General features: G+C 50.1%; 1 protein-coding gene across 12 annotated transcripts in view; it reads right to left on the bottom strand.

Annotated features, from left to right (window-relative positions):
• Nucleotides 1–211: 211 nt before the first annotated feature.
• LOC109421801 (junctophilin-1) overlaps nucleotides 212–13,965 on the bottom strand; it is a 134,191-nt gene continuing 120,437 nt past the window's right edge. For all 12 annotated transcript variants that reach the window (XM_019696456.3, XM_019696424.3, XM_019696449.3 and 9 more), the window contains 2 exons: nucleotides 1,676–1,876; nucleotides 212–849 (listed from right to left, as the gene is read on the bottom strand). In XM_019696456.3, the coding sequence (XP_019552001.2) occupies nucleotides 763–849; nucleotides 1,676–1,876 (288 nt within the window). In that variant the 3' untranslated portion in view covers nucleotides 212–762. The remainder of the gene's footprint in view (nucleotides 850–1,675; nucleotides 1,877–13,965) is intronic.

Here is a 13,965-nt window from a genome sequence, read left to right as displayed (position 1 = left end):
GTGGGCCACCCTAATATACAGTATCGGACAATAAAAATAAGATGATCTACCCACGTTACGGGAAAAAAGGAATAATAATTTCGTAATGTTGATTTAAATTGAAATGTTTTGTATTTCGTCACAGAAAAATGACCCTATGTATGTGACTAAGTTTTGTTTGTTTGGGGTTCTGGAAGTGATAACTACACACGGATAAACCATAGATTTCCACTTTATTTAATACAGGTATTGATATTTTATTTCGACATCGAATATGTATGTTATTTAGTGCTTTAGTTTGCTTTGGTTCTGAGGGCTTTCACAATTTGTATTTCAACAAGTCGTGAAAGGAATTTTACGAAGATTTTTTTATCAAATTTAATCAATATAAACACTGTAGGAGATTTTAACAGATAAGAATCTTTAGTAAGGTGGGCTGGATATTTAGAGCAGATGTAAGTTGATAACTAGGTAATGTTAAGAAAAATAAATCAACATATAATTAACATAAAAATGTAACTAAGATTCCATAACAACACCAATCTAAAGATTTATTCACTTGACTTACTCGTTCAGTCTAGTGGCTATCGATGGCAGCTGGCTGAATTGCGAATTCAAAGTATAGAAGTGTCTTAATGCTGTTTCAACGGTTTTAGCTCGCACAGCAGTTATTCGAGTTATCCCATAATGTTCGCTCAAATATCATCCTCTTTTCTGTTTTTCCTAATATACAACTATTATATTCAGAAAAATGCTGAAAGGCAAACATGGGTACGGTTGATGCTATGTTAGCATTTTAAAGAACATAATTGCCAAAGCTATATTTATTATTAACACCAGCATAACAAGTTGCTGCCGCGAGAACCAGTCCTGAAAAGTAAAACAAAAAGGGGCTTTGATTAAAACTTTCATGCAACCAATGTGAAAATTCATACAAAGTGATTACAAGATGAAGCGGCCTAAGATTCTAAATTTTATTTATAAACTCTCGCGTTTAGTATCATACGGGCGTATCTTCAATAATCGATTTCTCTTCAAAGATTTTCTTTTCGGATTATTCCGGGAAATACGACCAATATTTGGATGATCTCTCGTTGTGTTTCGGTGAATGACGACTAGGTCTAGCATTTAAAACAACACAAACAACCAGAAATGATTTTCCGACCAAGTTATTAACCAAATAGAAAATCGATGAAGAGAAATCAATCATTGCAGATACGCCGTATGATACTAAGCGCGAGAACTACATGCATCATCTGTTTGCCTACTCATCGCATTGAATTCCATGTCGCTACCTTTTGCACACGAGCGTTGTTAATTCACGCAGTGCGTGGATTAACGCTGCATTGCCGTTCCTACACTGAAAGATGGCTTGCGGTTGAAATGACTATTCTGCAGAGTGAACCTTACATACACAACGTTATTTAATGTGTGCAGACTGAGTTACGTTACAAATCAACAGATTAATGTTTTCAATTTTACCATGGACCCGATTTACAATTAAGAAAAGTTTCTGTTGGCAACCGGAATCGAACCAAGAACCTTGGAATAACCAGGCTCGCACGCCTGTTCGTACACGCCAGCGTGTAAATAGTTCTGCGCCAATATTTCAAAAGGGCGTAACTGCTTAATCCATACCAGATACCAGATTTTGTGGATAGCTTGCAGAATATATTAATAAGAGAATTTCACTTACCTTTACTTTTGGACTGACTAGATACAACAATGGGTTGGCTTTCAAACGCTCTGATTCGTCTATCTGCCGCCGGACTTCTTCCCTTCTGGCAGATCCTAGCATCGACACCTCTTCTCTGCTCATCACACTAGTAGCGAACGGAAGCTGCTGAACATCGGGTAAGGATTTTTTTCGTTGCAGGGTCGTACTCACAGGAACGGACTAAAATAACATAGAGAAAATAAAACCATTTTACTGATTACAAAAGTTAAGCACCAATGCGTTGATCGGCGGAGTAATGATCTTTAAAAAAAAAATTGTTGAACTCGTTGCAAAACTCGATTTTCATACATGTTTAATGCTTTATTATTTTTATCCCCCCCCCCTCGACCAGCCAATGTATGGTGTGACAAAAAGTGAAATAAATATTTGGAACGGTCTTATTCAACTCGGCAAGCCTCGTTGGATTGAATGTGAGAAAATTTGAAATTTTGACACAAATCTTGACGAAAAGTGTCAGCCTATATAGCCGCAGCTGTAAAGGGTATTCGGCATGACCTCGCTGAGGCTGACGGTAATGAATTGTAAACCGTGTGTTTTTAAGGGTTGGCAGGAAAGGTACGGGGCGAAATGGACACCTATCGGGGCATAATGGGCACCTCTGCATATTTTGTGCTAATTCTTTGGTTTCATCGACCAGTTAATTGATTTGCCTACAGAGATCAATACCACAGATATAATACTTCATCTTAGACGAGTTTACATAACATCAAAGTTAATTAAATAAACTTTATGCTAAAATAATCGGATTGATTTTTTTGCAATTTCTCATCGTAATAGGCTGTTTTACCTCACGCAAATCTGACAGGAAAAGGCCTACTTTCCCACACCAAACTAACAGTGCTGTAATGGTTCATTACAGCACTGATTTGCGTTGCGTAATGAACCATTACAGCACTGTTTTCAGTTTTGATCAACTTCTTGATGATTTCTGGACGCAGTTTTGAAAAATTGTGACAACTGCACAGTATAACCTGCTATGATCAGATTTTCTTAAACATAACTATGATCATCAGTGTGCAGTTTGATGCAAAAGTATTGTTAAAAACTATCCCCAAGCGGTAATTTATGAACTTGCAAAAAACGTTGTACGCAACTCGGTGCAGAACTCGATTTTTACAGCACTCGTCGTAATTATCCAACTCGGCAAGCCTCGTTGGATAAATGTACGACTCGTGCTGTAAAAATCGTCATTCTGCACCTTGTTGCGTAAACTACTATTTCCAAACTCTCTAAAACGCCTAACGGTATGCAATGCGCGTATATCCATTGGTAATTGCCAGTGTTCATTTCGCCCCGAATCGACTACAACATTAAAATTGTTATTTTAAGTAAATTGTGATCAAAAATAAAATACTTCATCCATTGCTAAATCTTCGTATACATGTAGATAAGGTAACAAATCAATTGTTTTTATGTTGGACACACTCAAACACTCGTAATACCTTATTTGATGCTGCTTCGAAATTATAAGAATTTCACCATATAAAAAAAATATTTCAATTTCAAAGATAATTTGGTTATTTTGGAGCAATATAAATGATACTTATGAAAAATAGAACCTTGACTTGTTCCTTTACACTTATGCATTAAAAGTTTAACATAAAAGTCAAAGGTTTCGGTAAAAACAGGGGTGTCCATTTCACCCCGGGTGTCCATTATGCCCCCAATCCCCCTAGATATATAGATATATAGATGGATGAAAGTATAATTTTCATTGTACCGTCGCTGGGGGTGACAATGGGTCTGGGGGGTGAGATTGGGTCAAAACGGGGAAACATAAAATTTGAAATAGCTTATCAACTATCGCTAATTTATATTGAAAACATTATATTATTTCAAGGAGAAGTTGTTTTTACACGTCGTGATGCAGAATAAGATGTTTAGCAATAATCGTATTTAATCAAATTTGTGGCTAAACTTATATAATGAAACTACTAGTAAATTACATTGAAAAAAATTCTCCTTCGTAATGTTTCACACAAGTACCTAACTATAAATTTTCTTATAAGTGGTTAGCTGTAGGTATTACCTGGTCGATGCAACGAAAAAAGCGGGCTGTTAATGCACTTTTTATTTGAAAATCCAATATTTTCGACCCTATGTCTAAATATGAAGAATGGGGGTGTGATTGGGTCAAGCAAGTTATCGAGGGCACATAATCTTAACTAATAATTCAACTTCTTATTCAGTCTCCATTTGACATTAGAGTGGTGCCATGTTTACCGTATCTTCATAAAAGCACGCTTTTTTTTCGAAAATATGAAGAAGTGTCAAGCGAGTGTATTCATACATTTAGTGCCCATTGGGGCAGCAGGGATGGATGTCCTGGGGCCTGACGCACCCCCCCGCTTGCGAGTCAGCCGCGTAGTTGCCGGCTAAGAATAGGACTACTAACCCTAATTCAAGGTGTCAAGCGACCCATGCCGAGGAATGAGTGATCGAGGGGGTGAAAAAGATGCTCGATCTTTAACGGAGCCTGTGGGGTACCTGGGCACCCCCCACAGTATGCTGTCCCTTACCGCGTTAATGCAGAGCTCTGGCGTGGTGGACATTATTTCTCGTGCAACTCGTGGGAACAAGTATGAGCAAAAATTCAAAATCAAATAACTTAGGTGGAAGTAGTGGTGCGATCAACCCCTTCGCAAGAAGTGGGTTGATGAGGTCTCCGACAAGGAGAAGCGAGGAGTCAGGTGCTGGTAGCTTACGCAGCTCAAGCGTGGGAGCTCCTGTCCACCCCACGGCAAGCCAGCCGGTGGAGGTCATGGACGGAGCGTGGCTGCTGAGGGCCATCAGCCAAGAAGTAGGAAAAGGACGGCCCGCATTAGAGGTTGCTGAGCACCAGCTTGGCAAAATCATCGACTTTGCGACAACTAAGTCGAATATAAGCAAGGACCTGAAAACGGCCTTGCTTAGACTTAGAGTGTCTGTCGATGAGGCCAAGCAGGAGCACGCGATGGCGTTGCTGGCTGCTACAGCGGCGGAACCAGCAAAGGAGAATGTGTCGAAGTTTACACAAACAGAGGCCTTCTCCTTCGCAGGTAGTCCGAGGAGTGTGGAAGCGAATGCTCGTGACAAACGTGACAAGCATTCGCAGAAGCGGGCGAGGCAGCCGTCAGGTGAGGAGCTGTCTGGCGGCGCCCGCAAGGCCAGGCGTATAATGACCCCGAAAGCCGGTGGTAACGCTGGAAAGTCGGACCCCAGCCAGGGTTCCCGGAAAGCTGGGAAGGGTGGGCCTGAAAAGGCTGGCCCGTCCCGGAATGATGGGAACAAGGGGTTGCGACCAATGGTGGGCCCTCAGCAGCCACAGAGCAGGGCGATCCAAGGAGAAGACCCTCCTTGGACAAAGGTAGAGCGGAAGAAGAAGAAGAAGGTGAATCCGCAGGTAGAAGTACAGGACGCCAAACCAAGGCGTAGGAAGGCAGGTGCCAGGCGTGAGAAAGGCGACGCTATCGTCATCAAGACGGAACAGTCCAAGTACTCGGACGTCTTGTAGACGATGCGAAGCGACGCCAAGCTTGAGGGTCTTGGAGCCGACGTACGCAGTATTAGACGTACTCGTACGGGCGAGATGATCCTGGAGCTGAAGCGCCAGAAGGAGCACAAGGGCGCCGCCTACAAAAGGCTGGCAGAAGAGGTCCTTGGCGAAGGTGTGCAGGTGAGGGCTCTGACACATGAGGCGACTCTGAAGGTCAAAGACATTGACGAGATCACCGAAGTGGAAGAGCTCGTCACGGCACTGCGGCAACAGTGCGATGTGCAGGTGGCCGCCGCAGCCGTTAAGCTACGGAGAGGGCCAGCAGGGACACAGATAGCTTTGGTTCAGCTACCTGTGGCGGATGTTAAAAAGTCCGTTAAAGTAGGGAGTATTAAGGTGGGCTGGTGTGTATGTCACCTGACATTCCACGAGCCACCTGAGGTTTGCTTCAGGTGTCTGGAACCAGGACACAAGTCGTGGGACTGCAAAGGCCCCGACAGGCGCAAACTGTGTAGGCGATGCGGCGCTGAAGGTCACAAGGCCCAAAGCTGCACGAGTCCGCCCATATGCATGATCTGTACCGGGAAAACCTCGAAAAACAGACATGCGATGGGTGGTCCAGGGTGCCCGGCCTTTTTTTTTTTTTTTTTTTCCTTCTAAACCATAGGGGGATAAATCTGCTCATCAGACACCCTAACAGGAAGGTTAGGGTAGTGTGGGGATGAGGCCGTCTTCTACAATGCCGGTAGAAGCCAGGACTACTCTCTCCTCGACCCACTAAAACACATTCCTATGGTCGCCAAACCCTACGTCTCTCCGGAACCACCAAGAAGGTATTGCTTCAGAGAGGGGCTAGTGCATATCGCACCCTCAAGGTTAGCTGCCGTAGCCTAGCAGCAACGAACATCGATGACTCGCACTGGAGAGTCCATCACGATAGCATGCTGGCGCTTAGCCAGTTTCCCGAGTGGTCCTCGCCACTCCCTTTGTCCACGGAAGGCGGGCAGGGTCAACCCCGCCCGCGCCCTACTGCTGAGCGGACATCAAGAACTGATGCCCACATGCAACCCGATCTGACCTGCTGAAGGCAAGGGTATCACTACCCTTCAGGCCTTATCAGCTGCATCCGTAGGTTGCAGACAGCAGGGTCTCACCTACCCCGACCCTTGCCGGGGACCCCTTTCCAACCGCGGGCTCAGATCCAACCCAGTAGACCGACGCCACGACAGCACCGCTACCGGGACTTCCTCTCCGCGGCCACTTAATCGCTGTAAGGGTCGATCTCGACCGCAGGGCACCGGTATGACCTACGAAGCCGACTTCGAACCCCTGGACCACCTCTTGTACTGCATCTGGACTAGCCATTCTCCGAGTCCACGCGCCACCTCCTTTGTAGCTCCCAGACGATATGGGTGATAGCCGTTGAAACGGCATTCCAGCTAATCTCATCCCTACACATTCTCTGGACCAAGTTGTCCGGAGTTGTGTCCTCCCCGCATGTGGCAAGCATGCGGTCACGCATTGTGCGAAAACGCGGGCACACGAACAAAACGTGTTCCGCCGTTTCCTCTAAACCATTGCACACTGGGCATTCGGGAGAATCCGCATGCCCGAAACGGTGTAGATACTGTCGGAAGCAACCATGACCTGTAAGGACCTGTGTCAGGTGGAATGAAACTTCCCCATGGCGCCTATTAATCCAACTATCTACCCTCGGTATCAACCTATGCGTCCACCTTCCTTTGGTGGAACTGTCCCACGCGCGCTGCCATTTGACCATAGAGGCCATCCTGACAGTCTTGCGTATGCCTCTTGTGCCGCGCATTTCGAAGCACTCCATATCCTCACTGATAAGAATGCTGATGGGCACCATACCAGTAATGACACAGAGAGCGTCGTGTGACACGGTACGGTACGCGCTTGCAACCCTCAGACACATAAGCCTGTAAGTACTTTCCAGCTTCCGTCGGTAGCATTCAGTACTTAGCGCGGTACCCCACGCCGGGCCGCCATACCTAAGTATGGACGTAGCAACACTAGCCAGAAGCTTGCGCTTACTGGCGTACACCGCTGAGCTATTGGACATCATCCGGGACAGTGCCGCAATAGCTGTGGAGGCTCTTTTACAGGCATAATCGACGTGGCTACCGAAGGTAAGCTTGTCGTCGATCATCACGCCCAAGTGCTTGACAGAGCGCTTCGACAGGATAGTGCACTCTCCTACACTGATCTCCGTCTGCTGCGCCGACTGCATGTTGTTCACAACCGTCACCTCTGTCTTGTGGTGAGCCAGCTCCAGTTTTCTGGACCGCATCCACGCCTCCACAACCTTGATCGAGTGGTCGGTAGTCAACTTCACCTCCTCGATCGTTTCACCGTAGACTTCGAGCGTAATATCGTCAGCAAATCCGACAATCACCACTCCCACTGGGTACTCTAACCTCAACACCTCGTCGTACATGACATTCCATAACACCGGACCCAGGATGGAACCTTGCGGGACTCCTGAGGTTATGTGAAAGCACTTCCGACCCACCTCCGTGTCGTATACTAGTACGCGATTCTGGAAGTAACTTCCGAGAATCTTGTACAAGTACTCCGGTATCCCCAGACGCAAGAGCGCATCAGCAATAGCAGCCCAACTGGCGCTATTAAATGCATTCCTTACATCCAGAGTCACTACCCCGCAAAAGCGAATTCCCCTCCTCTTAGGCTCGAGTGCTTTCTCGGCGGTTTTTGTAACCGACAAGATAGCGTCTACGGTGGACCTCCCCTTCCGGAAGCCATACTGATTGCTCGAGAGACCATTTACGCCCTCAGTGAACTTCAACATTCGATTGAGGATGATCTTTTCGAGCACCTTCCCCGCCGTGTCAATCAAGCATATTGGTCTATATGCCGACGGGTCTCCGGGTGGTTTCCCCGCCTTTGGCAATAGTACCAGGCTCTGCCTCTTCCAAGCTTCTGGGAAAACTCCCTCGTCCAGGCATTTCTGCATAGCAGACCTGAACATCTCGGGAGCTTCTGCAATAGCTACTTTTAAGGCCAGGTTCGGAACTCCGTCCGGACCTGGGGCCTTACCTACGCTAAGGGACTTAGCTATCCCCGCAAGTTCCACATCGGTGACCCTTTCCTCATCGCCAGCCCCAGTCCCCGGCTGTCCTACGAAAGGAGGCCAAGGACTAGGATCATGACGCGGAAAAAGTCCTCCAATGATCCCCTCCAACATCTCTGGAGATTGCTCTGTAGGAGCCATCACACCTCTCGTCTTGGCCATAACGATCCTGTAGGCATCACCCCACGGGGTCGTATTGGCACTCTGACAGAGACCCTCAAAGCAGGCCTTCTTGCTTGCTCTTATCTCGGTCTTGAGCGCGGCTTTTGCAGCGGCGAACACCACCCGCCGTTCGTTTCGCTCTTCCTCTGATCGTGCTCGCTGCATCCGCCGCCTAGCCCGTAGGCAGGCGCGGCGCAGGTCCGCAATCGCGTCGGTCCACCAGTAAGCCGGTGGCCTCCCATTTCTAGGGTGGACTCTCCTAGGCATGGTCGCATCACACGCACGTGAGAGCACCGCTACCAGCTCGTCGCCGTCTAAACCGAGTAAGTTTCGCTCACGGCGGAGCGCTTCCCTAAATACCTCTTTGTCGAAGTATGATGTCTTCCACCTACGAGGGCTTGGCCTTGGCCTAGCCGCCTCTTCTTCTATCCGCTGTCTGCTGTTGTTGTAGTCGATACTGTAGCGAACCGCCAGGTGGTCGCTGTGAGTGTAGCCATCATCTACTCTCCAGTTCGAACTACTTGTTAGGCCAGGACTACAAAAGGTCACGTCAATAATTGACTCTGCTCCATTTCGACTATAGGTACTCTTGGTACCGACGTTAGCCAAGTCGACATCTAAGATGGCCAGTGTTTCTAGCAGGATCTGACCCCGCTGGTTCGTGAAACGGCTTCCCCATTCCACAGCCCAGGCATTAAAGTCACCCGCTATTACCACCGGCCTTCGCCCTGTTAGCACGGTCGTTAAGCGGTCCAGCATTTGCGTGAACCGCTCGATCGGCCACCGCGGAGGCGCATAACAGCTTCAGAAGAAGACCCCGTTTACTTTGGCGACCACGAAGCCTTCATAGGTAGTAGACACCAACTCCTGCACGGGGTATTTACCCGTCGTCCATATCGCCGCCATTTTCCTGGTCCCATCCGAGGCCCAGTTGCCGTTGCCGGCGGGTACTCGGTATGGGTCCGAAATGATGGCGATATCCGTCTCCCACTCAGAAACCGCCTGACAAAGCAGTTGCTGAGCCGCATCACAGTGGTTCAGGTTCAGCTGCGTTACCTGCACTGTGATTTGTTGCTCACTGCGGCTTTCTTAAAGGCCGGGCACCCTGGACCACCCATCGCATGTCTGTTTTTCGAGGTTTTCCCGGTACAGATCATGCAGATGGGCGGACTCGTGCAGCTTTGGGCCTTATGACCTTCAGCGCCGCATCGCCTACACAGTTTGCGCCTGTCGGGGCCTTTGCAGTCCCACGACTTGTGTCCTGGTTCCAGACACCTGAAGCAAACCTCAGGTGGCTCGTGGAATGTCAGGTGACAAACACACCAGCCCACCTTAATACTCCCTACTTTAACGGATTTTTTAACATCCGCCACAGGTAGCTGAACCAGAGCTATCTGTGTCCCTGCTGGCCCCTTCCGCAGCCTGACGGCTGTGGCGGCCACCTGAACATCGCACTGTTGCCGCAGTGCCGTGACGAGCTCTTCCGCTTCGGTGATCTCGTCTAGGTCTTTGACCTTCAGAGTCGCCTCATGCGTAAGAGCCCTCACCTCCACTCCATCTCCAAGGACCTCTTCTGCCAGCCTCTTGTAGGCGGCGCCCTTGTGATCCTTCTGGCGCTTAAGCTCCAGGATCATTTCGCCCGTACGAGTACGTCTGATACTGCGTACGTCGGCTCCAAGACCCTCGAGCTTGGCGTCGCACCTCATCGCCTTCAAGACGTCCGAGTATTTCGACTGTTCGGTCTTGATGACGATAGCGTCACCTTTTTCGCGCCTGGCACCTGCCTTCCTACGCCTTGGCTTGGCGTCCTTCACTTCTACCTGCGGATTCACCTTCTTCTTCTTCTTCCGCTCTACCTTTGTCCAAGGAGGGTCTTCTCCTTGGACCGCCCTGCTCTGTGGCTGCTGAGGGCCCACCATTGGTCGCAACCCCTTGTTCCCATCAATCCGGGACGGGCCGGCCTTTTCAGGCCCACCCTTCCCAGTTTTCCGGGAACCCTGGCTGGGGTCCGACTTTCCGGCATAACCACCGGCTTTCGGGGTTATTATGCGCCTGGCCTTGCGGGCACCGCCAGACAGCTCCTCACCTGACGGCTGCCTCGCCCGCTTCTGCGAATGCTTGTCACGTTTGTCACGAGCATTCGCTTCCACACTCTTCGGACTACCCGCGAAAGAGAAGGCCTCCGTTTGCGTAAACTTAGACGCTTTCTCCTTTGCGGGTTCCGCCGCTGCCACAGCCAGCACCGCGACCGCGTGCTCCTGCTTGGCCTCATCGACTGACGCTCTAAGCCGAAGCAAGGCCGTTTTCAGGTCCTTACTTATATTCGACTTAGTTGTCGCGAAGTCAATAATTTTGCCAAGCTGCTGCTCAGCTACCTCCAATGCGGGCCGTCCTTTTCCTGCTACTTGGCTGATGGCCCTCAGCAACCACGCTCCGTCCATAACCTCCGCCGGCTGGCTTGCCGTGGAGTGGACAGGAGCTCCCACGCTTGAGCTGCGTAAGCAGCTTCCAGCACCTGACTCCTCGCTTCTCCTTGTTGGAGACCGCATCAACCCGCTTCTTGCGAAGGGGTTGATCGCACCACTACTACCTGTTGCACTAGTTTTAGAATTTTGTTTACTCATATTTGATTCCCACGAGTCGCACGAGAAATAATGTCCACCACGCCAGAGCTCTGCATTAACGCGGTAAGGGACAGCTTACTGTGGGGGGTGCCCAGGTGCCCCACAGGCTCCGTTAAAGATCGAGCATCTTTTTCACCCCCTCGATCACTCATTCCTCGGCACGGGTCGCTTGACACCTTGAATTGGGGTTAGTAGTCCTATTCTTAGCCGGCAACTACGCGGCTGACTCGCAAGCGGGGGGGTGCGTCAGGCCCCAGGACATCCGTCCCTGCTGCCCCAAGGGTGCCCGGCCTTTAAGAAAGCCGCAGTGAGCAACAAATCACAGTGCAGGTAACGCAGCTGAACCTGAACCACTGTGATGCGGCTCAGCAACTGCTTTGTCAGGCGGTTTCTGAGTGGGAGACGGATATCGCCATCATTTCGGACCCATACCGAGTACCCGCCGGCAACGGCAACTGGGCCTCGGATGGGACCAGGAAAATGGCGGCGATATGGACGACGGGTAAATACCCCGTGCAGGAGTTGGTGTCTACTACCTATGAGGGCTTCGTGGTCGCCAAAGTAAACGGGGTCTTCTTCTGAAGCTGTTATGCGCCTCCGCGGTGGCCGATCGAGCGGTTCACGCAAATGCTGGACCGCTTAACGACCGTGCTAACAGGGCGAAGGCCGGTGGTAATAGCGGGTGACTTTAATGCCTGGGCTGTGGAATGGGGAAGCCGTTTCACGAACCAGCGAGTTAGATCCTGCTAGAAACACTGGCCATCTTAGATGTCGACTTGGCTAACGTCGGTACCAAGAGTACCTATAGTCGAAATGGAGCGCAGTCAATTATTGACGTGACCTTTTGTAGTCCTGGCCTAACAAGTAGTCCGAACTGGAGAGTAGATGATGGCTACACTCACAGCGACCACCTGGCGGTTCGCTACAGTATCGACTACAACAACAGCAGACAGCGGATAGAAGAAGAGGCGGCTAGGCCAAGGCCAAGCCCTCGTAGGTGGAAGACATCATACTTCGACGAAGAGGTATTTAGGGAAGCGCTCCGCCGTGAGCGAAACTTTCTCGGTTTAGACGGCGACGAGCTGGTAGCGGTGCTCTCACGTGCGTGTGATGCGACCATGCCTAGGCGAGTCCACCCTAGAAATGGGAGGCCACCGGCTTACTGGTGGACCGACGCAATTGCAGACCTGCGCCGCGCCTGCCTACGGGCTAGGCGGCGGATGCAGCGAGCACGATCAGAGGAAGAGCGAAACGAACGGCGGGTGGTGTTCGCCGCTGCAAAAGCCGCGCTCAAGACCGAGATAAGAGCAAGCAAGAAGGCCTGCTTTGAGGGTCTCTGTCAGAGTGCCAATACGAACCCGTGGGGTGATGCCTACAGGATCGTTATGGCCAAGACGAGAGGTGTGATGGCTCCTACAGAGCAATCTCCAGAGATGTTGGAGGGGATCATTGGAGGACTTTTTCCGCGTCATGATCCTAGTCCTTGGCCTCCTTTCGTAGGACAGCCGGGGACTGGGGCTGGCGATGAGGAAAGGGTCACCGATGTGGAACTTGCGGGGATAGCTAAGTCCCTTAGCGTAGGTAAGGCCCCAGGTCCGGACGGAGTGCCGAACCTGGCCTTAAAAGTAGCTATTGCAGAAGCTCCCGAGATGTTCAGGTCTGCTATGCAGAAATGCCTGGACGAGGGAGTTTTCCCAGAAGCTTGGAAGAGGCAGAGCCTGGTACTATTGCCAAAGGCGGGGAAACCACCCGGAGACCCGTCGGCATATAGACCAATATGCTTGATTGACACGGCGGGGAAGGTGCTCGAAAAGATCATCCTCAATAGAATGTTGAAGTTCACTGAGGGCGTAAATGGTCTCTCGAGCAACCAGTATGGCTTCCGGAAGGGGAGGTCCACCGTAGACGCTATCTTGTCGGTTACAAAAACCGCCGAGAAAACACTCGAGCCTAAGAGGAGGGGAATTCGCTTCTGCGGGGTAGTGACTCTGGATGTAAGGAATGCATTTAATAGCGACAGTTGGGCTGCTATTGCCGATGCGCTCCTGCGTCTGGGGATACCGGAGTACTTGTACAAGATTCTCGGAAGCTACTTCCAGAATCGCGTACTAGTTTACGACACGGAGGTGGGTCGGAAGTGCTTTCACATAACCTCAGGAGTCCCGCAAGGTTCCATCCTGGGTCCGGTGTTATGGAATGTCATGTACGACGAGGTGTTGAGGTTAGAGTACCCAGTGGGAGTGGTGATCATTGGATTTGCCGACGATATTACGCTCGAAGTCTACGGTGAACCGATCGAGGAGGTGAAGTTGACTACCGACCACTCGATCAAGGTTGTGGAGGCGTGGATGCGGTCCAGAAAACTGGAGCTGGCTCACCACAAGACAGAGGTGACGGACGTGAACAACATGCAGTCGGCGCAGCAGACGGAGATCAGTGTAGGAGAGTGCACTATCCTGTCGAAGCGCTCTGTCAAGCACTTGGGCGTGATGATCGACGATAAGCTTACCTTCGGTAGCCACGTCGATTATGCCTGTAAAAGAGCCTCCACAGCTATTGCGGCACTGTCCCGGATGATGTCCAATAGCTCAGCGGTGTACGCCAGTAAGCGCAAGCTTCTGGCTAGTGTTGCTACGTCCATACTTAGGTATGGCGGCCCGGCGTGGGGTACCGCGCTAAGTACTGAATGCTACCGACGGAAGCTGGAAAGTACTTACAGGCTTATGTGTCTGAGGGTTGCAAGCGCGTACCGTACCGTGTCACACGACGCTCTCTGTGTCATTACTGGTATGGTGCCCATCAGCATTCCTATCAGTGAGGATATGGAGTGCTTCGAAATGCGCGGCACAAGAGGCATACGCAAGACTGTCAG

The sequence above is a fragment of the Aedes albopictus genome, chromosome 2 (genome assembly GCF_035046485.1).
Source record: "Aedes albopictus strain Foshan chromosome 2, AalbF5, whole genome shotgun sequence".
In the NCBI taxonomy this organism is placed as follows: Eukaryota; Metazoa; Arthropoda; class Insecta; order Diptera; family Culicidae; genus Aedes; species Aedes albopictus.
The sequence above is the reverse complement of the archived record's forward strand: the minus strand, read 5'-3'. Positions and strand labels throughout refer to the sequence as shown.